Source organism: Melanerpes formicivorus, unplaced genomic scaffold (assembly GCF_026170545.1).
Source record: "Melanerpes formicivorus ecotype bairdi unplaced genomic scaffold, bMelFor1.0.p_v2 SCAF_32, whole genome shotgun sequence".
Lineage (NCBI taxonomy): Eukaryota > Metazoa > Chordata > Aves > Piciformes > Picidae > Melanerpes > Melanerpes formicivorus.
The window spans coordinates 2,549,428-2,573,864 of NW_027142384.1; the positions used below are offsets into that span (position 1 = coordinate 2,549,428).

A 24,437-nucleotide genomic window follows, 5' to 3' on the forward strand; every position below is an offset into this window, starting at 1 on the left:
GTAGGGGCTTTGTCTGTATTTGATAGTAGTATTTTTGTGTAGGCTGAAGGGAGAGATTTAAGTACATGCCTGCTGCTCTCCCTCTGCCATTAGAGAACCTGAACTGTTTCCTGACCTTGCAGAGGTCCTTAGGTGCCTGATGTTAGAATAGAATTAACCAGCTTGGAAAAGACCTTTGAGATTATTGAGTCCAACCTATCATCCAACACTATCTAATCAACTAAACCATGGCACCAAGCACCCCACCAGTCTCTTCCTAAACACCTCCAGTGGTGGTGACTCCACTACCTCCCTGGGCAGCCCATTCCAATCACCCTTTCTGTGAAGAACTAAACCTCCCCTCCAGCCTAAACCTCCCCTGGTGCAGCTTGAGACTGTGTCCTCTTGTTCTGTCACAGGAAATGCCAGAGCCACCTTTACTTGTGCTTAAACCCAGCTCTTGTTCACCTCTTTGTGAATCTTACTCACAACCTCTGAGTTTGTCATACAGTTTCCTTCCATATAAGTCCAGCCACTTTTACAGCTGGGCTGATGAACTTAACACAAGCTTCAAAGCACAGCTTCATCCACTTTAAGAAGTCAAGTCCTCCCTGGCAGAGGGAGAGGACAGTTTTGACAATACATAGGTGGTGAAACACTAGCCAAGTACAGTCCATTCAGCTTGCCAGGTCTGTGCTTAATGACTGCTCCAAATGAGATTGTCCCTTGGGCCAAGGCAAGTGTAAACAGTGGTATGACATGACCAATGGACCAACATCCTGAGCACTTCCACTGGTCCAAAGAAGCCTCAGTTCTGTTTGTAATTCGTTGCAAACACAATGGTTTTTAAAATTTATTCTTTTTTAATAAGAAGTATCTAGTAATATGAAATAGAGAAAAGAAAAAAAAATAAAATCTTGACCTGTTTTGAAGCCTTATCCACTCCAACTACCCAGTGCAGGAGTTAACCAGAAAGGGAAATCTGGGGTTAGGAAAGTGAGATAGAGTAATTAAATAGATTATGCAAGATGCCAAACTAGTTCTCATTGTCACCTTGTCAGGTCCAGGCTGTCTTCATAGGATGGCTCTGAAGGCTGAGCCTGTTGTGTTGAGGATCCAGACCATTTGTAGGCATTATAAGGCATGTGAAAATCGCACAGTGTTAGTGCTCTTCATCTGAGTTTACCTTCGCCAGGAAAAGAATGTGCCACAAAATGAAGGACTGCTGAAATGCACCTGATCCTCATGCATTTTCCCCCTTATGCTGAAAATAAATACTGGAGAACATAGTTCTGACCTGTTTCTTTCAACTTACTCTTCAAAATTATAATACCTTGAAGTCTATTGCTCATTTCTGCCAGTGTATAGCCTTCCCTGCAGTGTTTGACCAGTGTATACCTGTCCTTTGTTTCACCAACACTGTGCTGAGGATCCAAGACAGAGCTCTATACACAACAGGCAGGCAACGAATGAAACTGCCACAATTTCAGCAATAGCCTGTAGAAGAACTTGCATGGGATGGGACAGTTTGCAGAGCAAGGCTGACAGTTGAAGAGTAAAATGTTATAGTATCTGAGTGCTGGGGACAGAGAAAACTGTTGTGATTTCATTTTGGATAAGTGGCTGGAGAGTCAGACACTGCTTTGTGTACTAGTGCTGAGAGAGTTGGAAAGCCTTAACTACCCACTGGGAGCCCAGGAGTGTAGCTTACATTTCTGAATAATTGGTTTTATATTCTTCATCCTTCATGTGAAACAGTTTTTCCATTCTTTGCCAGGGATCCGAGGGGAAACAGGGTCCTCCAGGAATTAAAGGCTATGTAGGTGCACCGGTAAGTCGTGGCTTTTGTTACATGTTTAAAACTGATGAAACTTTCGCTACATTTTTAGTATGTTCTGCCTACCCATCTTCCTTTTTTCTTTCTTTTTTTCTTTCTTTCTTTTTTTTTTTTTTGCAGTGTAGATTTGTCTGACCACTTACCAGCAGTGTCCAAATGGTGACAATTTCTTGATTTCGTTGAGTTTCTTCTGATTTCTTTAAACTGGCCTGTAGCCAGCAGAGAGATGTCAGTAGATATGACTTGATTACTAAGATAACAGCTGGTGATTTTGTGATGCCCTCACTGTAATGTGATTTCTTTGATTTCTGTTGACACACCATTTATATGGTGCTCAAAAACTTCATCATAACACCACCCAACCCCTCCCCACCTCTCAGCAAGTTTCCAATCAAATTTACAAAACTGTCAGGGCTCAGGGGACAAACCTGCCCAGAATAAACAGAGAGCAAGACCAAAATAAATCAGATGATTCAAGTTAGCATCTCTCCCTTGTGGTGTCACCTTGGTAATTATGGAGGCAGCCTTTAAGCTGATGTTGTAAAGTCTGATTGGATTTTCTGAGGTTTAATGACCTGATAGTACATTGGTGCATTTTAGTGGCACACCAGATGTGCCTATGCACTAGAAGATTTCCCTGTGCCAGCTGAGGACGTGCTTATAACCCACTAAAAGAAGCCCTATGTTTTTGGAAGAGTTTGGACACTTTTGTCTTTGCCCAAGTGCACACTGTTTCCCTGTATGATCCGAGGCTGAGTTGTGTTAGGCTTGAAGACAATTAAACTAATTTAGGGGTGGCATTACCTTCCCACATGATGGGCTCATGACATATTAACAGAAAAAACAGACAAAGCTGCTCCTTGAGTCACTTTTTTTATGTGAGAAGGAAAGCACTCACATGTGGCACACTGCTTCTGAAGGTCATATCCATTTCTGTCATAAGATCGACCCTTAGCTTTGGTGAGGAACAAGGCAGTTATCATCTCCTCAGTCTACATAAGGATGCTGTATTTGTTAGTGCATTAAAGGAGTCATATTTTTAAACTTTATGCAGTTTGCTTTTTGGAAATAGTGGTGTTATTACACTGCAGTGTGGGAAGCTGTGCAGGCTCCAGTCTGGATTGTTAGAGATGGACAGGGCTGTGCAGTTTGCTTACAGTCAACCATGACCAGAAATCTAAATTATCCTGTGGGTGAAATAAACCCAGATGTGGTTTTCAGAAGCTTGGAGGTAAGCCTCCAGTATAGTGTAAAGAAAATTGAAGTTTCAATACAAATGTGCTGTGAGAATAAGAAGCATTTTAAGTTTTGGCAGTTTTACAGAGGTCGTTATTGACTGTCTTTGTCTGACTGTAGCCATTAGTTGCTCTAATAAAGGTAAAACACAAGGTGCTTCCTGTGCCAAGGGAGGTGGAAACTGTTCCTGCCTACTGAGTCAATGGCCTGTATTAGTATTGCTGTCTCATCAAACTAAGCCTCAGCAAATGGTTCTGGTGTGCCTGTGAGGACATGAATTACACAGTCTGGATGAGCACTGACATTGGATTCACAGCACGAAAATGTGCTTGAGTCTCTGGGACAGGGATTATCCAGCATTTGCCAGTTCTCAGAGGTACCTGCTGTCTGCCTAGCTACTGCATCCATAATAGGCATTCTTGCTTGTTTATGTAATAGTTTTTTTTCCATCAGTATTGTCCTCTACCTAAGTCCTCAGTGTTTACAAGCAACATGAAAAATGCAGAGCACTGGTTGTTTTCCAGACCATCTGCAGCTGGGGTGAGTTCTCTGTCCCTCCACACTGCTCTTGGCAGGAGGGTGATGTATCTGTGAGCAATATAATGTTACAAACGTTCTCGAGCCCACAGGTCATGCCTGCCCTGTGAATCTGCTTACACCGTGCCCGTGGCCAACTTTGAGGACTGGCAACATCAAAAATGTCCTTGAAGTTCACTTGAATAGGTTGTGCAATCATGCACAGTGCTTTGGTGAACAATTAGAAAACTGTCCCTCTGCTTGGACTAAACTTTATAATCTCTTTCTCTTTTTAGGGTCTGCAAGGAGAAAGAGGAGAAAAGGGAACACGAGGAGACAAGGTATTCCTGCTGCATGTTAGGAAAAGCCAGGCTGCTCTTTGCCTTTGCTCCTGATGATGGAGTTTCCTCACTTCATTGCACCTCCCACTGTTGTCTGGGAATTACTTCCATGGGAGAGTAGGAGGCCTTTATGAATTTATGCTGCCTACCAAGCACAGATTGAGGGAATTCTTGTCTATGTGTAACTGGGGACAGAGGAGAGAGAGGAGGGATAGGATGCCTCTGAGGAGATGTAGCATATTGTCCACACTGTGTGGGAGTTGTGAATGACCCCTGACTGCTGCTGACCATGTCTGCATCCAGCATTTCCCCATTTCACTGCAGTTGCTCAGGTTATTCCAATTTCTATGTTTCTGCCATTTCCCATTACCATAAACTCAATCTTTAATGAATACCAGGCAGTTTATCTGTTAAAGGCTTCATGCAACTGATGCTGTTTCCCACTTCTCTGCCATTTTACACAGCACAGAACTCTCTGGTTCACTAAAGAGACCAAGTACCTGTTGTACTTGTAATAAGCATTGCTTGTCATGTTCAGGGACACCTCAGATATGCCCACACTTCTGCTGCAGACTTGTGAAGTGCCTTTAAAATTTCCTTTTCCTGCCCCTGTCAGGAGAACCAGGTACTGGCTCATTCCTGCCCTGACAAGCAGTGGAAGATGGGGCATCCCTAGGCTCAGATGGACCCAAGTCACCTTTTTTCTTACGCAGGCAAAACAGGCAGCATGACCTGTCTTGCAGCCCTGAGCAATGTCTTGTCTTGTTTATGTCTCCAGCTGGTCCTGAAAGATGAATACATTGGTGTTTGTCCAGCAGCTTTGCCTGTGTTCAGGCTGCCTTTAGTCATATCTGCCTGCATGCGTTTGTGCAAAGGAGGGAGTTAATTAGCTTGCTCAAACAGCCCTGTTCCTATTTCTTGCTCTCCATCTCCATCTGGAGAAGAAACCGAGATTTATACAATGCTTTTGCCTACTGGGAAAAATCATCAATGAACCCTTAGGGTGAGATACTTCGCTTTGCTTTTCCATGTGTTAAGGGATCCGTTCCCAGAGTCCGTTTTGTGGTTTATGATGAAGTAGCCATGACCATGACTTGGTGCCATGGTCTGGTAGTCATGAGATCTTGGGTGACAGGTTGGACTTGATGATCTGTGAGGTCTTTTCCTACCTTCTTGATTATATGATTCTATGTTTTGTATTATCTATCCTCACTGCTGCAGCTAGAGGAAAAGGCTGAATTGTACTTTGTCTTCCTTACACTTTTGCCTCAGCCCTTTGCAGGACTGGTTTAGTGTGTTGTGTCTAGCTAGTGCCTCCACTACTTTTCTGGAGGCAAAGTTGTTTAATCTGCTGGAATATTTGGCTCCCGGAAGAAAATCTATCTTTCTGACATCACTAAGATGGGAGAGCAAGCTGTGTGTGGGCAGGCAGCAGACTAAGCTAGAGGAAGATTAAAGTGAGGGAGAAATGAATTAAATTTTGGTCCATTAAAAGGATATGTGCAATTAGAGCTATCTCTTTTTTCTTCTGATTTTTTTTCTTTGTTTTTCCTTCCCCCCCATGAAGCAGACAGATCTCTGCTACAGCAATTGTACTTTGACATTTTCCAGGCTTTAATGGTGGCCTCAAAGCACCCACTGCCATTACTTTAACATCTACCAGTCAGTAGCACTGTGAAAACAGTGGGCGTAAATTCAGTGGGCCAAATATTTTTTTGTCTGCTCTTCAGTCTGTAACTTGAACACTGACACCTACGCAACCTGTGCTGCTTTGTGCCTGAGGAGAGAGCAGTGTTTATTACATCAGATGAGAGCACTACTGCATGCACTGAATATTGGCCTGCTGAAAGGGCCCCCTAGCATCACAAAAAGGCTAAATATCCCATAGTATGTCTTGCTGCTGTATTCTTGCATCCTGGGACCTCAGGTACAAATATTGAGGTTTCCACAGTGAGATTCTCACATCCAGTAGTGTAGGTTATGCCTGAACTTCAGGAGAACCACTGCACAATCTGAGTGATACCTCACATCCTTGGGCATCCTATGGACTCATTGTAGACCACAGGGGAGTCTCTGCAGAGATAAGCATGAGGCACCTCCCTGCCAACATAAGCCAAATGTGGTACTTGACATGTTAGTTTAGGTGTTTAACATGATGTGGGGCATTGCTTTTCTGGTGTATTGCAGAAGACCTTGTGTAAGTGTGACTGGTTTGCTGTTTCCAGGTCCCTCTGGGCAGTGGGTTTGCTCTCCATCAGTCTTTCCCAGGGCCCTGCAGACTCTTGGGGAATCATTTTTCCAACAAGCCATTACAGTTCCTAACTGGTAAAGGTTCTGTGGAATTGAGTTTTCTCTCAGTTGTTTACAACTTGTCACCATTTTGTTCCACTGGTTAAAAGCAGAAACACCAGTAGAACACTCGAGAGAGAAATAGTCTTCAAATGAAAAGCTGATAGCAAAACATTTTTGTGTTTGTTCTTTCTTTTGGGAAAAAAGACTCCTTGCTGTAGGCAGCCTTTTTTATTTTTAAGAATGGGAAAAAAAGTATTGTTAATGACAGATTTTTTTTCTGAGGAAACAACTGAAAGCACAATAATTTGCAGTGTTTTCAAACAGCTTTATTGTACACATTTGTATAAATAACACATTTGCCTTTCCCAACCCCCATTACTAGCAGTAAGAACACTGACACTTTTCTGTTTTGGCAGCTGAAACAGCATGTGTGAAGTACTCATTGCTGCAGTGTATTGATGTTAAAAATTCTCTTGAGAGTACACTGCACATTGTGTCAGCAATCCACCAGACTGTTGCTTACTGAAAGTCTGAAATCTAGGATATTGGAGTTCAATCAGTGCAAAGGAAACCATTAATGTGGAAACTATCACCCACAGAAAGTAAGTAGATCTGGCTGTCCAATGCTATTTTTTGATCTGCTTTCTGTAGGGTACAGGTCTCTCTAATTTCAGTCCTTAGATACAGGATTTTGAAATAACGTTTAGAATCACAGAATTGTTAAGGTTGGAAGGGACCTCAAGGATCATCTAGTTCCAACCCCCCTGCCATGGGCAGGGACACCCCACACTAGATTGCTCAGATCCGTATCCAGCCTGGCCTTAAAAGCCTCCAAGGATGGGGCTTCTACCACCTCCCTAGGCAGCCTGTTCCAGCATCTCACCACCGTCATGGTGAAAAACTTCTTCCTAACATCCAGTCTGAATCTACCCATTTCTATTTTGTTCCATTCCCCTTAGTCCTATCATTACCTGACACCCTAAAAAGTCTCTCACCAGCTTTCTTGCAGGCCCCCTTAATGTACTGGAAGGCCACAATAAGATCTCCTCAGAGCCTTCTCTTCTTTAGACTGAATAGTCCCAACTCTTTCAGTCTTTCCTCAGAGGAGAGGTGCTCCAGCCCTCTGATCATCCTCGTGGCCCTTCTCTGGACATGTTCCAGCACATCCATATCTTTCTTGTAATAGGGGCTCCAGAACTGGACACAGTACTCCAGGTGGGGTTTCACCAGAGTGGAGCAGAGGGGGAGAATCACCTCCCTTGACCTGCTGGCTATGCTTCTCTTGATGCAGCCATGGATGTGATTGGCTTTCTGAGCTGCAAGTGCACACTGGTGGCTCATGTTGAGCTTCTCATCCACCAGCACCCCCAAGTTTTTTTCTTCAGGGCTGCTCTCAAGCCAGTCAGTGCCCAGCCTATATCGGTGCTTGGGATTGGAGGACCTTGCATATGGTCTTGTTGAACGTCATGATATTGTCATGGGCCCACCTCTTCAGCCTGTCAAGGTCCCTCTGAATGGCCTCCCTTCCCTCCAACATGTCTGCTGCACCACACAGCTTGGTGTCGTCAGCAAACTTGCTGAGGGTACACTCAATGCCACTGTCCATGTTGCCAGCAAAGATATTAAACAAGACTGGTCCCAGTACTGATCCCTGAGGGACTTTACTTGTAACTGGACATGGACTCATTGACAGCCACCCTTTGGGTGCAGCCATCAAGCCAGTTCTTTATCCACTGAGTGATCCATCCATCAAACCCATACTGCACCAGCTTGGAGACCCGTATGTTGTGCAGGACAGTGTCAAAGGCTTTGCTCAGGTCCAGGTAAATGATGTCAGTTGCTTGGCCTTCATCTATTAATGTTGTGACCTTGTCACAGAAGGCCACCAGGTTTGTCAGGCAGGATTTGCTCTTGGTGAAACCATGCTGATTGTACCAAATCACCTCTTTGTTATTCTTCTGCCTCAGCAATGCCTCCAGGAGGATCTGCTCCATGATGTAGCTGGGCACAGAGGTGAGACTGACTGGCCTGTAGTTCCCTGGTCATCCTTCTTTCCCTTTTTGAAAATGGGGATTATGTTTCCCCTTTTCCCATCAGTGGGGACCTCCCTGGACTGCCATGGCTTTTGGAGTATGATAGAGGGCAGTTTAGCAACCACATCCCCAGTTCCCTCAGCAGCCGTGGGTGTATTCCATTGGGTCCCATGGACTTGAACACTTTCAGGTTCTTCAGATGGTCACAAACCTGATCTTCACTCAGAATAGGCAGTTCCTTCTTCCAGTCACTGCCATTATCTTCCATTATTCTGGCAGTGCAGCTGGAGCCCTTGCCGGTGAATACTGAGGTAAAGAGGTCATTGAGAGCCTCAGCCTTCTCCATGTCACTTGTCACCAGTTCACCTGTTTCTTGGCTAGATTTAATTCTAACTGAGCTTTAGCTTTTCTAACGAGGTCTCTTGCTGCTCAGGCAGCTTCCTTATATGCCCCCCATTCCTGCTGTCCTTTCTTGCACTCCTTGTAGAATTTCTTTTTGTGTGACAGTGTGTCCAGGAGCTCCTTGCTCATCCAGGCAGGTCTCCTAGCATTCTTTCCTGCTGTTATAAGACTTACTGACTTTCTAAAGGAAAAAACAAAAAAAAAGAAAGAAATACATTGATTTGCAACTCTATTTCCAACTCACTGAATCAATGTAGTTTTCAAAAGGGACTAATTAAATCCCATGCTGTAAGTGTGGGTTTGCAGATAATAGCAGAGGTCAAACAGGCATCCTGTGGGATAGAATTAAAATGTGTGAAAATAACTATTTTGCTTTCACTTCTTGTGCTGATCAAATTTGTTTTTACAGGCACACTTACTTTAACAGTAGCAATGTGTGTGTGAATAATTTAGATTCAGCTATGTATGTAGAATCCAAGCAAAATCAGTGTTTAATGTTACAGAGGTTTAAGCATTTAACAGAGTATGAGAAAGTCTCTATTTCAAAGAGTTTTAAACTGCAGAGTCTGGAATGGACTAGGGCCGCTGTCTGTAAGAAAGAAGTGAAGTTCAGCAGGAGTATGTAATTGAACTAGTCATCCTATCTATCCCTTGATAGTGATTATAGAATGCAGAATATGTTAAGCTTGAATGTGGAAATATAGAATAGAAGACTAGAATAAACCAGGTTGGAGGAGACCTTCAAGATCATCGCATCCAACCCATCAACCAATCCAACCCACCTAAACAACTAACCCATGGCACCAAGCATCCCATCAAGTCTCCTCCTGAACACCTTCAATGATGGTGACTCCATCACCTCCCCAGGCAGCCCATTCAAATGGGCAATCACTCTCTCTGTATCAAACTTCTTCCTAACATCCAACCTAAACCTCCCCTGGTGCAGCCTGAGACTGTGTCCTCTTGTTCTGGTACTGGCTGCCTGGGAGAAGAGGCCAACCTCCGCCTGTCTACAACCTCCCTTCAGGTAGTTGTAGAGAGCAATAAGGTCATCCCTGAGTCTCCTCCTCTCCAGGCTAAGCAACCCCAGCTCCCTCAGTCTCTCCTCATAGGGCTTGTATTCCAAACCCCTCACTAACTTTGTTGCCTCGCTCCAGCAAGTCAACATGCTTCCTAAACTGAGGGGCCCAGAACTGGACACAGGACTCAGGGTGTGGCCTAACCAGTGCAGTGTACAGGGGCAGAATGACCTCCCTGCTCCTGCTGGCCACACCGTTCTTGATGCAGGCCAGGATGCCATTGGCCCTCTTGGCTGCCTGGGCACACTGCAGGCTCATGTTCAGCCTGCCATCGACCAGTACCCCCAGGTCCCTCTCTACCTGGCTGCTCTGCAGCCACTCTGACCCAGCCTGTAGCACTGCATGGGGTTGTTGTGGCCAATGTGCAGAACCCGGCACTTGGATGTGTTAAATCTCATGCCCTTGGACTCTGCCCATCTGTCCAGCCTGTCGAGGTCTCTCTGCAGAGCCTCTCTACCCTCCAGCAGATCAACTTCTGCCCCCAGCTTGGTGTTGTCAGCAAATTTACTGATGATGGACTCAATGCCCTTCAATGCCCTCATCCAGATCATCAGATCATCATATGGTGAAGGTCAGAATTCAAACTCATCTTGAAAACATAATCCCCCAAAGCAGAAGCTGACATTGAGAAGGAGCAGCTACAAGAGGCTTCATATGTGTAAGGCAACAAATTGCGCACTGCTACAGACCAGGAGCAACTGATTAAGGAGCTCTCCTGCATAAGAGAGTTTGGAGTAAAGTAAACATCCTGGGATTTAATGAGAAGACTACTCTATAAAATGTGAAATAATCTTTTTGCTCATAGTTAGCCTCAGCTGTGTCCAGTTTCAGGCACCTAGTTACAGTGAAGATGTGGAAAAATTGGATAGTGCAAAAATGAGAGCAACAGAAGATGAGCAGAGTTCTGAAAAATATGCCTATGAAGAAAAGTTGGAAGTATCGAGGTTGTTTAGACTAGAGAACTTTGAAGGGTCTGGTTAGAGGTGATTTTTTCCTTCAAATACATAAGGGGGTGTTGTAAAGATGAAGGGAACAGTCTGTTCTCTGTTGGAGGTTAGGGAAAGACTTACTAGTCTGAAACTGTAGCAAGAAAAAGTCAAGTTTAGATACAGGAGGGAAAAACGTATCTTCAGGTGTTAAAAATAATAGTAGAATGGATTGCCTGTGGACTTATGGACTGTCCAAATCTGTAGACATATAGGGACAAATTAATTGTTACCCTAGGTTACAGAAAGCAAAGGTGAAAAATGAAAGTTTTTTCTTAACTGTGTAACAATGAACTATTGCTGGATTATGGATTTGTTATTTTTGCTAGAGCTATTTTCATCTGGTATTCTCCAGGTGCCCTTTGTTCAGTTTGCCTGATGTGGGTTCATGGAGAGGAAAGATACATAGAAAGCTGGCACATGGCCACTTCTGATTTCTAAACTTGTATCTTAGCTATTTGGTTCTAAGTTTTCTAGACAGACAAGTGCCAACAGTTAGCAAAGTTAGGGATGATAAAAGTTTCCTACTGTCTACTCCTGCTTCACCTCCTTGTTACCAGATGGAGGCTCCCAGCAACTTTTTGCTATGCAGATATGTGGATTTCAGCCATTATCACTATCAGACTGCCTTGAGTTTCTCTCTGCTATTTCCTCCTGGAGTGGATAACATGGACATTTGTTGTGGAATGGTGACTTAAATACCATGAGTTTGACTTATAGTGGTTCCCTCTCTTATTTCTCCAGGGAGAACGAGGCTTCGATGGGTTCCCTGGGAAACCAGGTGTGGAGGGGAAACAGGTATGTGGCAAATACCCAATGACTGTGGGCTTTTCTTTAGAACAGGTAAAAGCTGATTCTAAAGTTGATACTTATTGTGAGTGGCTGCTGAGTCATGGCAAGACCCTGCTGCATCAGCAGATTTTGTGCCTCTTATTTTGAGGATCGTTGTTGGCACAGTTTTCTTTTTTTATTTGTTTGTTTTGCATTGGAATGAAATTGTAATTCAATGTACACTTAAGGGAAATGCCAGTCCTTTAAACATGATAGATCAGATGTTTGCCTTAAATTTCATTAAAGACATAAGGAAGCACATACAAAAAGTCATTTTTTTTAGCCTGATTTTTAGAAACTCTTTTTTTTCCCCCCTTTCCACAACATGAAAGGGGAAGAACGGGATTTAATGTGTTTGGTTTGTTTTCAATAAAGGCTTAGGACTGTTTACATTTTTAAGGCAAGATGAAACCAGAAAAAGGTCTAAAAGATCAGTGCATTTCTACTGATTGTACAGATAGTGCTTTGTCTAAAACTATCTGTAGATTCCACAAGACTGTTTTAATTACTCACGGTATGATACCTAATGAGAGGCATCCTTCTTTACTCCCAAGAATTTTCTAGTCTAAATAGCTAAGGAAAGAGTAGGAAGCAGAGGCTAAAAAGGGATTAGTCAAAAGCCATGCTTTTCATTGCTGCTTTTGAGCCTGAAGTCTCTGGGCTGCCATGTCTGCATCTCATTCACTAGTTTTTGCTCTTTTCTGGTCTGGTAAGGATCATTTGGAGGCACATTTTTTGCTGTTTCAGAGGTGGAGGAGCTGCACATTGAATCCTCAGGCTAGTTCATCTTCAACCGGTGAATCCTGCTGCTCACACTGACAAAGTGGCTGTTGGGGACTAAACTCTATGTACTGTATATGCACAGCATCTATATGCTGCCTGAGTGCCTTGCTCTCACTCTTCTATCAGCCAGACAACCAACTTGATTTTGTTGGGAAGTACTTTTGTTTCAATATCAGACACATCCTTTTGTATTTAGATAGCAAGGTATAACATAATTAGCAGTCTGAATTTTTGCTAAATCTGCATCTTCCTCTCTGTGAGGTGATAAACACTATTGCACTAAATGTTCTGCTTATTCATGGGGGATTTGACACTTTCTTTTTTTTTCTCTGCTCTCTTTCTCAGACTCAGTTTACTCCATACTGAAAAGTATTTGTCTAGTTAGTGTTTCTCACTGTCTTTATAAGATGGACATATTTTCTGGTGTTAGATGTGACTCTGGAATCACAATGAACTATGTTCACTATGCCTATTGCTTTGTTTACTGGTTTATAATTGAACTAAAAGTAGATGTAGTGAGAAATTGCAAAGGGATGTAAAGGTGGATGCTGATTGCTTGCTACTTCTAAGGAACAATTTCTCCAAGTGACATCCTATTACAGAAGCTGGGATTTTCTGTTTTTTACTTTTCCTTTTTCATATCTATAAACCTAGCAGTGGGTAAATCTTCATGCCTGAATTTTATCTGAAAGTTTAACACTGATGCACTCTCAGAACTGCAATTCTCCTGAATCAGATGAAATTGAATTGCTCTCATTGTGGCTGCTGTGGCGTCTCCATCCTTAATGTTCTTGTTTTCTATACAGCAGAGCCAAAGCAACCTTGTGTGTTGTATTAGCTCCTACCCTTGTACAAAGGAATATGACTGTGCTGCTGATACCCAACCTGCAGCATTATGTTTCTCCTGTACTTTAAGGGAATGGTAACTTATGACCTGTGGTACATAAAACAAAGATATTTTTTTCTCTCTATTTCACCTGTTTATAGGGCCCTGCTGGCAGCCCAGGCCCTCCAGGTGTCACTGGGACCAAAGGAGAAAAGGTGAGTTGGAATAGGATGCAAGGGAGGAGTTTGGACACATATTTGGTAATTCCTCTTTGGGCCCCCCAGTGCTGGAGATATCAGGGCTGTTGGGCTGTTAATATTATCTTATTTATGCATAAGTGAAGTTTATATGCATCTAAATATTTCCCTTCTCTGACAGTGCTTCAGTCTGAAATGTGTATAAGTGAATGTTAATTAGTATACAGTTATAGCTCCTCTGCTGTTAGTTTAATGCTCATAGGGGGAGTAGAAGGAAGTAGAGAGGAATTTGGCTCAGAAAAGCTTCCTCCCCTAAGAAAGATGGGTAGAAGTGACAATATGTTTGTGTAGATGCCAATTTTCTGACCCAGGAAGTGTAAAATGTACTCAGAAAGTGGCAATCAGATGGGCTTAACCATCTTACCTCCAAAATAATTATTCAGTGTTCTCAGAAGAAATGTTGACCTCATTGTTTTTCAGAGTTGTTAGAGTTCCTAAAGCAGCCTTATGTTTCCCTGTCTGCTAGAGGTGATGTGATTTTGGCATTTCCTCCCTTCCTCCCTAGCTCCTTGGCATGAGTGGAAAGGCATTCCCACTTCTGTATTTTCTCCTTTTCTCCCTCAGATAAGGCAGTGAGCCTTATCCAAGGATGCAAAGAAACAAATCCTATTACTTTCACACTTAGATTCAACAGCTATAGGTGAGGTTTCAGAAGCACCTACAAGCAGAGCACATTCACGGAGGTGGTAAGCAACAAGATCTCTGTGCTCTAGCATGTGTGCAGTAGAGTCTTGAGTTTATAACACTTCATATTTCTGAAGTGGCTGCATTTGCTGCTTCCAGAAGAGGTTGAGTTCCTTGCTCCATTACTGTCAGTGCAGCTGATGTGCTTCTCTTCAGTCTTTCTGGCACAGAATAGACTTTCTTTAGAATAAATAACAAGTAGTCATTAAACTTGTCTTAAGAAAGAACATGAAAGATATGCTAGGTCATACAGAGACCTAGGTGACAAATAAATAGAATATGAAAGGAAGGCATATGATAATTTTTGCATTAGTCTGTGCCTATAGTGAAGAATATACCTTCTGGATCCTTAGACTTTATGCATAGTAAATGGTGGACATTGCTGGAGAAAAATGGGCTGGAACAAACTGGTAGCCTAGATAGCAATAAATCATGTAAACAGGGCACAGCATCTCAGTGTTCTGCAAACACATAGTATGAATCTGCTCTGTAAAATCACTTGGACAAAATGACACCATTTCTTGCTCTTTCTCTTTTGGCCCTTAAATATCCATCCTGCAGACTCTGATAGGCATCTGAGCACCAATCAGGTTTAGCTATGTGGTATGTGTACACCAATAAGATTTTTGAACCTCAGGTTTAATGTTATGATGCATCCAGTGCATTGGTCATTTTACATCACTGAATGTCATTAAAATTAGTGTACAACATCATGGTAAGAATATAACCAATTCCTACACATGTTCAACTGCAGGGCAAAGGAAACAGTTAATCTGGATTGCATGTTCATATCTATTCGTTACCGGATGGTATTAAAAACAATATACAACAGCAGTTGGAAAATGTGTAGAGGTTTTTGTGTTATGCTTTTGTTTTGCATTATGTATCCTGCTGTGTTGTGTTCTGTGTTACATTTATTTGTTTGTTTCATGTTTCCCTGCAGGGTGAACCAGGACTTCCAGGACTGCCTGGAACTTCAGTAAGATTTTTTTTTTTTCTTTTTTTAGCTTTCTCAAACACTGTAGGCATTATTGCATGAGGAGAGAAGGTGGAAGTTTGGGGTGGGAGGACTTAACGAAATGAGAGATATTCTTAAACAGTTTTTCCAAAAAAAGTGGAGTTTAAGGCAGTGAAGATTTTTGAAAGCAAGTGTTGGGTTCCAAGAAGGAGATGCACTGCCAAAATTTTAGGAGATTTTGAAATGTGAAGATCAGGACTTCAAGAGGCACTGTGGAAACATTGCCTCAGGTGCATCACAGGAAGCAATACTGCAACAAGACTGTGGTTTTCAGGACAGATGTTGAGTTCATGTCTCGTGGCCTTTGGAAAGCAAAGCCTGTGAAAGTTATAAAAGCAAACGAAAGTCCAGAAGAGAATTGAATTACTGAATGCCTTTGTCATGGGCTGGATATGAGAGTTAAGAGGTGAAAAGAAAAAGGAAATCTATGATGAGGGGAAATGATATCTTCTTGTATTATGTCTGAAAAAGTCCTGGTGGAGTATGAGACAACCAGGAGCTGATGCGCCAAAATCAGGGAAGCAACGGTAAAAAACCAAACCAAGAAAACAAGGAGATGGGGGCATTGACCTTTTCTAAATGTACATGCCTTTGTACATCACTGCCTTCAGAGTGACATAAGATGGTGTTGGGTGATAGGTTGGACTTGATGATCTTGAAGGTCTTTTCCAACCTGGTCTGGTCTGGTCTGGTCTGGTCTGGTCTATTCTATTCTATTCTATTCTATTTCCAGAAGTTAGTATTTTCTGTTTGAAGAGATCATCTCCAAGTGAATGGAGAAAGAAAATTTACCACAAAATATTCAGAGCAGAGGTCTAGAATTGAGTTTTTCAGGCACTGGTAACAAAGCAGTTAGGGAGTATCCCTTTTATTTTCTCTGGTGGGTTGACCCTGGCTGGATCTATCACTCCCCCTCCTCAAAAGAGCAAGGGGAGAAAAATATGATGAAAGGCTTGTGTATTAAAGACAAGGAGATCATTTAGCAATTACCATCACAAGGAAAACAGACTCTACTTAGGGAAATTAATTTAATTTATTGCCAATCAAAATCAGAGTAGAGTAATGAGAAATAAAACCAAATCTTGAAAAACCTTCCTCCTACTCCTTTATTGTTCTTGGGCTCAACTTTACTCCTGTTTTTCTTTACTTTCTCCCTCTCAATAGCACAGGGGGATGAGGAATGGGGGTTTTGGTTAGTTCATCACACATTTTATCTGCTGATCCTTACTCCTTAGGGGGAGGGGTCCTCACAGTATTCTGCTGCTCCAGCATGGAATTCCTCCCATGGGAAAGTCTTCCAGGAACTTCTGCAGTGGGAATTCTTCCCACAAACTTTAGCTTTTCATGAACTGTTCCAGTGTGAGCCTCTTCCACAGGGTGTTGTCCTTCAGTAATTGGCTGCTGCACTGTGGGTCCTCATGTGCTCACAATTACTGTCAGGAAACCTGCTCAGCATTGGCTACCCTCTCCACATGTCCACAGGTTCTGCCAGGAGCCTGCTCCGGTGTGGACTTCCCATGAGGTGCAACCACCTGTTCCAGTGTGGGGTCCTCCATGGACTGCAGGGTGGATACTTGTTTCACTGTTAACCTACATGGGCTGCTGAGGGACAACCTGTCTCACCATGATCTTCACTGTGTCCTCTGGTCCTTAGAGCCCCTCATCCCCACTTCTTCACTGACCTCAGTATTTGCAGAGTTGTTTTTCACATGTTCTCACTCCTCTCTCTCAGCTGCTGTTGCCCCCAAGTTTTTCCTCAGCTTAAATAAGTTAGCACAGAGGCACTATCACTGCTGCTGATTAGTTTGGCTTTGTCCAGCAGGAGGTCTGTCTTGGAAGTGGCTGGCACTGGCTTTTCAGACATAGGGAAAGCTACTAGCAGCTGTTCATGGAAGCTACCCCTGCAGACCCTCAACTACCAAAGCTTTGCCACACAAACAAAATACTATTTAAAAAAAAAAATATATAAAAAAAAGGACCTTGAGCTATTGGTGGAATGCATTAAAGGGCCACTGAGACCAGCAACAATTGCTGTAGTGCTCTGCCAATGAAGACTGGGTGCTGAAACCAAGAATGGTCCTCATGAGAAAGGCAATTTAGTTACTGTGAATGTGGTAGAAAGCAGAGGGAGAAAGAAAGAGCTCTGAAAAAAGCCTGTTTAAGTAAGAGCCTTTTACTTTTCTGCTTAAATGTGAAATTAGTGATGTGACAGTAGTTGCCAAGAGATTTTGAAAAATATGTATAAAACCTGAAAATGAACCTAAAGTTCCAGGAGGTGGGTGTAGAACAGGCTGAGAAGGCTGACAACTGTCAGTCATAGCCACAATGGCTTGCATCAGGGAGCTGATGGGAGGTCTGAATCATGCACACATTGAAGGTCAGCCTGCTATTTATATGATGCCTTCTTCATTCAATATGATTTTGTAATTTAAAATAAGACAAGAGGAGAGGAATTTACTAACTTATTTATACTGAGGAGATAATGAATCAAGTTCTCACTGTTTATACAGTCACACCAATCACTTCATAGGTACTTGAGTAAGCAAATTTCATGTCAGTTCAAGCTGTTTAAATAGAAATTGTCCCCTAGGCTGCAGAAGGATTTGAGGAGCTGCAGCAGTGAGTGTGTATCTCAAGAGAACAACAAGGAGAGAAAAGTACACTATGGGGGACTATCACAGCTCTGGCACCCCTTGTGTTGTCTTTCCTCTTTTTCTCCTTTATGACTCTGTATTTTCATTTCAGGTGCATACTGAAGGCCTAAAAGGAGAGCAAGTAAGATAGATATAATATCTATTCTTCCATTACAAGGGTGCTTTTATGTAGTTCATTTGCCTGTTAGATTAAATTTTGCTTTAAATGCTTTTATGATTCAAAATCAAGGTGGATAGAAGCCTAGTCAGGTCACCAGGGAACAAGTTTTCCTACTTGCAGTGGAGAAAATAAACAAGAAAGGAAAAAAAACCTGTCCTTTTCAGGTGTGGTGAATATAACATGAATGAAAAGTATAAATTGGGTCATCTATGCAATTCTTCAAGTTCAGGGAGGAGTTAATATGAAAGGTAAACTATATTTGAGTTTTATGCTGAACCTGGGCAACCAAATAGGGAAGAGGCACCTGATGCTTAGTCCTACATATATTATATGTGTAAATTTTGATTTTGTGTTGGTTGGTGCATAATCCCTATATAAGGATATGCATCATATCCGTGGCGCTTTAAAGCTCTTCACAACTGTACTGACTCAGCGGAAATGCCACTGGAAGCTGGTTTTGCAAGATCTGCTTTTCTTCACCATCAAATCCCAACCCACAGTGTTTTACTGGAATATCAAGGATAACCTAGTGACTTCAGTAGAGTACCTTTGAAAACCAGAGTCAGTTATGGATAAATGCCTGCTGAGTGTGGGTGGATATGTTTGTGTGCAGTCTCACGAGTATTGATAATTCAAGTAGCTGAAGGATTAAAAAGAAAACCAGCTGCTCTCTGCACTGGCTCTTCAGGATCTATGAGGAAAGGGGTGGTATAGGTCCTGCACAGATGGCCAATAGGGATAACGTGGACATACAATTTTTCATACAGATATTGTAACACTCTAAAAAAAATAACATTTCTGTAGGGAGAGCCTGGGCCAAGAGGACCACAAGGCCAACCTGGACTTCCTGGACCTCCAGTAAGTTGTTTCTCTCTGCTTGCAGTTCCCAGAAACTAGAACTCACATTGGTGTAAGGCATACATGCAAATTCTTATATGTTATTCAGACACTCCCAACCTTCTGTTTTGTTCACTGTTGAGAGTTTTCCTGATGTGGATGGCCACTATGAAGATACGGAGATGGCACCCAGAATATGAGCAGTCATTGCAGAGGCAGACTTTGTCTTAGACTGTTATGCAGAACTTCATTGGTTTTCTATTTCTAATGTCCTAATTATATTTGGACTCAAGGATCTTAGGGTTTTTTTCCAACCAAAACAATTCTATGGCTCTCTGATTCAAAGAGCTGTATGGACATTCAGCATATCTCAAAAGAGGTGCTCACTGGTAATTTGGAAGCTATCATATAATGAAAGTGAGGTGATGGCTATTGTAAAAGGGGTTGACTTTATACCACAAGGCCCTGGCTAAAATATTTCTTGGATGAAAATAAGAACTGAGTATGTCTATTTGTGTTTCAACACAATTTTTACAAGAATTCAGATGTCAGGATTTTTATTTTTTACTTAATTGTAGCCTATTCTAGTTATATTTTATAACCCAGCTCTGCAGGATGTCTCAGCTCGGACTGTCACTGCTGCCTCATTTGCAAATACTCTGTATATCCTCACTTTTCAATTGCTTGTTATGTTTCACTGGTAATTGAGTTTTGTAAAATTGATGACATTGTGAAGATGCATTACTTAGGTAAATCTGGTTTTAATTATGTAATTTAAATATAGTTGTGTGCTCTGTATTTAATCAGGGCATTGTCACTTTTTTCTATCCTGTTTTCTTTATTCTCTGCTGCTCACAGGGCAACATAATTATGAGGTAAGAGTTGTCTAGGTAGCCATGCAGGTAATGGTAGTACAAAACAGCTAGGAAATGGTTATATAGTTTATTCTTTTTTCTTACTCAGTTAACTTTCTAAAATTTTTCACTTTTAAAGGGAGAGGCTGGTCTGGAAGGCAAGCCTGGAGCCCCTGGTTTACCAGGTCAAAGGGTGAGTTGCTGTTTTTATTTACCATTGAGGCTTAAGATGCTATGGACACCTTTCTTTCATAAGGTTTGGTGCTTTGGCCCACTTTACATATACTTTTCTACTTTTTAAAGAATTCTGGAGGCTTATATACTTTCCTCTATTCCTTCTCTATAGTCCAGCAATTTTCAGTACCTCTTGGTATACAGTTGATGAGGGACCCAAGGAAATTCTTGATATGACTCGAGTGTGTAGGGAACTGGTAATATGGACAGGTTGAGAGTTCAAAGAAGTGCTGCTGTCCTTGAAGGCAAAGAAAGGCAAATGCATTTGCAATACTTACTATTTTCTGTTCTGTTTGGTCTCTACTCAAACAGGACCATTCTCCACCAGCAACATAATTTTGTCTTGTTGAAAAAATATTGCATTTGCTATGACTCTAAGTTATGTCTTGAAATATTCAAGTACTGAAAAAAAGTAAATTTCATAGCAGTCCTGAGATGATTGCATGCATGCTCTGAACCTCCTTCACTTTGCTAATGCCCATTTGTATGAAGAACATCTCACTAGAAAACAGGTGTATGAGATACTTGTTCAACCTCTATGGAGGCAGTAATTGCAGTCTCAGTACTGCTGTTTGATGGATTCCTTTTTTAGTAGTCACAGAGACTTGATTATAGCTTAATCCATACAGGAGATCGTGAGGGTTCCATGTATTACTTTGGATTTGAGTTGACATCAGTGCTGTTAAAAGAGTGGACGTGAGAGTGCTACTGGTGGGCATGGGAAGGTTATGAGCAAAGGATAGTGCAGGCAAGAAACATGTACTTTAAGTTCTTTACAGACTTTCCATTGAATTTCAGGATACTAATGAAGCTGTAAGCATGACTTTTAGGAGATTTCTCCTTGGGAAGATGGGGCATGAAGTCTTGTGTTAATGTACCTTTCCAGTCTTTAGAAAATAGCACCTTATCACTTTAGCAAATAACTGTGCTGTGCTTTCCTTATGAGTTGGCAAGTTCTGAATTGTCTTGGTTTTAAAGTCTGCTATGAAACCTGATTGTTTCTTGCATAAGATTAATAGAGCACATTAGCTGGGTAAAGTTCAGTGATCTGTCAGGATCTGCAATAGGACACAAAGCATTCCTGCTAATGATCATTTGATTAGAGATGTCATTTGATCCATGCTGTCTTTGAATGTTTCCCTAGATTCTGTTGTGTCTAGCTAGTTAGACTTCTTTTCCTGAGGGCCTTTATTAGTCACCAGACATCTTAGGTGGGTAGATATATTTTTTTAATTAAAGGCCATTATTCAATGACTGAGTACATGAGATGAATCAAAGTCCTGGGATTGATGGATCTACATGAATAACCTACATGTGGGAGAGAGAAGAGATTAGCAGATATTAGTGATTCACCATTAGTTCAGTTCTTGACAAAGCCCAAATATAAATCCAGGCATTGATTCCCACCTTACATAAATTTGGCTGCAGAAAGCAAGTATTTATCTAGACAGACTTAGAAGTTTAAATGCCAAGAGCAGAAATTTCTTTAAATATTTGTTCAAGTCTAGTTTTAAATGACTGGCTGTGGATTGGGGACAGGTTCTGAAGGCACAGCTCAGAGTTGTAGCAAGCCCTTTTTGACACAATCAAGTAAGAAGGCTCTATAGCATCATAGCCCAGTGTTGAGGACCTGGACAGGATCATGATGCTTGCCATTCATTTGTGGCTCCAGCCCTGGCTTATTGTAAGACTCTCATAACATCTCTTCCCTCCTGTGTCCCCCATCAATGGAGATATGAATGTATGGCTTATACAGTAGGTGAGCAAACCAAATAGCCAGCATGAGTTTGTTTGTCACTGAGTGTGTTCCTCAGCACAACTTTGGGTCATGCCATGTCTCCCATAAAAGTGGGAAGTGTGGGGTGGCTGTATCTGATGAAGGCCATCTTTTGTGAGAAAAAGAGTTAAACTGCATGGACACAAGCTCCTGTGCTTCTTTACAAATGGAACCCTGGCTCATTAAATTTAGCATAGAAGTACCCTTCTTCACTGTTGTGAAAGTAGAAAAATCAGACATAGCTAGAGGCAGATTTGAGACTGCTTTTTAGCAGGAGATGTAGAACAGCGGAAAATCACTAACCATCTGCTTGCCTGATCCCTCTGCAGAGTTATATGGGTAGGGTTTCAAGATTTTTGAATCTGTATCTTCAAAAATTTGGTTCCTGAGGTACTTTCTAAATATTCTGCTGTAATGTCTTGTAATGCAAGAGACAGATTCCAGCAGAAGACTGACTGCAGGATCCTTTCAAGTAGCATACTGGAAAGGGGCTGATGTAAAACAGTTACAGTTTTGCAGTGTGATTCAACCTTAGTTTTGCATTATGGTCTTCAACCACAATGTAAATGACATCTGCACACATACAGAGTTCCTGTCCTGACACAAAGATGCAGATATGACCATTTGCTGGAGTTCTTGGAAGCCTACAGCCTTGCTTAGCTGTAATGAATCTGGCACAAACTACTAATGGACTAAAGATATGTTTGGAACCATTTCATAAAGGAATTTGTCTCATAACACAGTCTACTGGAATTGAAGGATCCTGATCTGTTCAAAGACAGAAGCAGTGTTGTCTGATGTTAGAAATATAATGGAGAAGCCATCTACACAATGTGTAGTTTCCACAGAGGATTGCACTAAATATGCTGGTGACCATTTGGCTGAGAGGTATAGGCTTGTACATGTTGGAAAGATTTCTAGGAAAAGAGGAAGTATGACATTCTTTTGGCATGAAGCTGCCGCTCCTGTTATTGCTGAAGAATCAAAGAATCTGTGGGATAGTAACAGAGAAAAGTTGACAGAGAAAAGGTATAATCTTTAGAGAGTGACCATTTGTGTTAGAGTAAATAAGTCAGTTTAATTAATCTTTCATTTAAATACATTAATTGTATTTGCATAAATATTTTTCCACCAGCCTTGCTTTGAGTGCACAGTTTTTAGAGCAGTTGCAGAGTTTTCTGCTAATATGTGGGTCAAGTGTGACTGAATGACCAAGTGAGGTGAAGAAGTTCTGGGTTTCTGAAGGCTCAAAGCTTCTTCTCACCTTAATATTGCAGATTTATTAAGACCAAGAACCAGTATTGGCTCAGTATTTGGGCCTGTTCTCTTTCAAATGATTCTCCCCCTCTACTGTGCTCTCCTGAGATCTGCCCTGGAGTATTGCATCCAGTTCCAGTGCCCCAAACATAAGAAGGACATCAAACTGCTGGAGCAGGTCCATGGGAGGGCCATGAAAATGATCAGAGGGCTGGAGAACCTCACTTATGCAGGCAGGCTGATAGAGTTGGGGCTGTTCAGCCTGGAGAAAAGAATGCTCCAGGCCTTTCAGTACCTGAAAGAGGCCTACAAGAAAGCTGGGAGGGCACTTTTAACAAGGGCTTGTAGTCATAGAACAAGGGGGAACAGACTGAGCCTTAGGAGGGCAGATTTAGACTGGGTCTTAGAAAGATTTTTTTTACAATGAGGGTGGTGATGCATTGCAGTATGTTGCCCAGGGAGGTCATGGATGCCCCCTTCCTGGAGGTGTTAAGGCCAATTTGGATGAGATCTAGAGCAACCTGGTCTAGTGGAAGGTGTCCCTGCCCATGGCAGGGGCAGTGGAACTAGATGATTTTCAAGGTTCTTTCCAACCCAACCATTATATGAATACTTTTATCAGTGGTCTGGATGAGGGGATTGAGTCCACCCTCAGTAAGTTTGTATCATAGTATCAGTCAGGGTTGGAAGGGACCACAAGGATCATCTAGTTCCAACCCCCCTGCCATGGGCAGGGACACCCCACACTAGATCAGGCTGGATAGAGCCTCGTCCAGCCTGGGCTTAAACACCTCCAGGGATGGGGCCTCAAACACCTCCCTGGACAACCCATTCCAGGGCTTTACCACTCTCATGGTAAAGAACCTCCTCCTCATGTCCAGCCTGAATCTCCCCACCTTCAGCTTCATTCCATTCCCCCTAGTCCTATCACTACCTGAGATCTTGAGAAGTCCTTCCCCAGCCTTCCTGTAGGCCCCCTTCAGATACTGGAAGGCCACAATTAGGTCGGAGCCTTCTCTTCTGCAAACTGAACAGCCCCAACTCCTTCAGTCTGTCCTCATAGGAGAGGTGCTCCAGCCCTCTGATCATCCTTGTGGCCCTTCTCTGGACACCTTCCAGCACCTCCACATCCCTCTTGTAATAGGGGCTCCAGAACTGGACACAGTACTCCAGGTGGGGTCTCACCAGAGCTGAGTAGAGGGGGAGGATCACCTCCCTCGACCTGCTGGCCACACTTCTCCTGATGCAGCCCAGGATCTGATTGGCTTTGCGGGCTGCAAGTGCACATTGAGAGCTCATGTTGAGCTTTTTGTCCACCAGCACCCCCAAGTCTCTCTCCTCAGGGCTGCTTTCCAGCCAGTCACTGCCCAGCCTGTATTTGTGCCTGGGATTGCCTCGACCCAGATGCAGGACCCTGCACTTGCTCTTATTGAACTTCATGAGGTTGGCTTTTGCCCACCTCTCCAGCCTGTCAAGGTCCCTCTGGATGGCCTCCCTTCCCTCTAGCGTGTCTGCTGCACCACACAGCTTGTAGATGACATTAAGTTGAGTGGGAGTGTTAATC

At 42.5% G+C, this 24,437-nt stretch overlaps 1 protein-coding gene across 5 annotated transcripts in view; it reads left to right on the top strand.

Moving 5' to 3' along the window:
* Window positions 1-24,437, top strand: part of COL22A1 (collagen type XXII alpha 1 chain) — a 224,597-nt gene that overhangs the window by 125,050 nt on the left and 75,110 nt on the right. For all 5 annotated transcript variants that reach the window (XM_068155479.1, XM_068155477.1, XM_068155480.1 and 2 more), the window contains exons 16-23: window positions 1,757-1,810; window positions 3,865-3,909; window positions 11,446-11,499; window positions 13,303-13,356; window positions 15,026-15,061; window positions 17,846-17,875; window positions 18,719-18,772; window positions 19,745-19,798. In XM_068155479.1, the coding sequence (XP_068011580.1) occupies window positions 1,757-1,810; window positions 3,865-3,909; window positions 11,446-11,499; window positions 13,303-13,356; window positions 15,026-15,061; window positions 17,846-17,875; window positions 18,719-18,772; window positions 19,745-19,798 (381 nt within the window). The remainder of the gene's footprint in view (window positions 1-1,756; window positions 1,811-3,864; window positions 3,910-11,445; window positions 11,500-13,302; window positions 13,357-15,025; window positions 15,062-17,845; window positions 17,876-18,718; window positions 18,773-19,744; window positions 19,799-24,437) is intronic.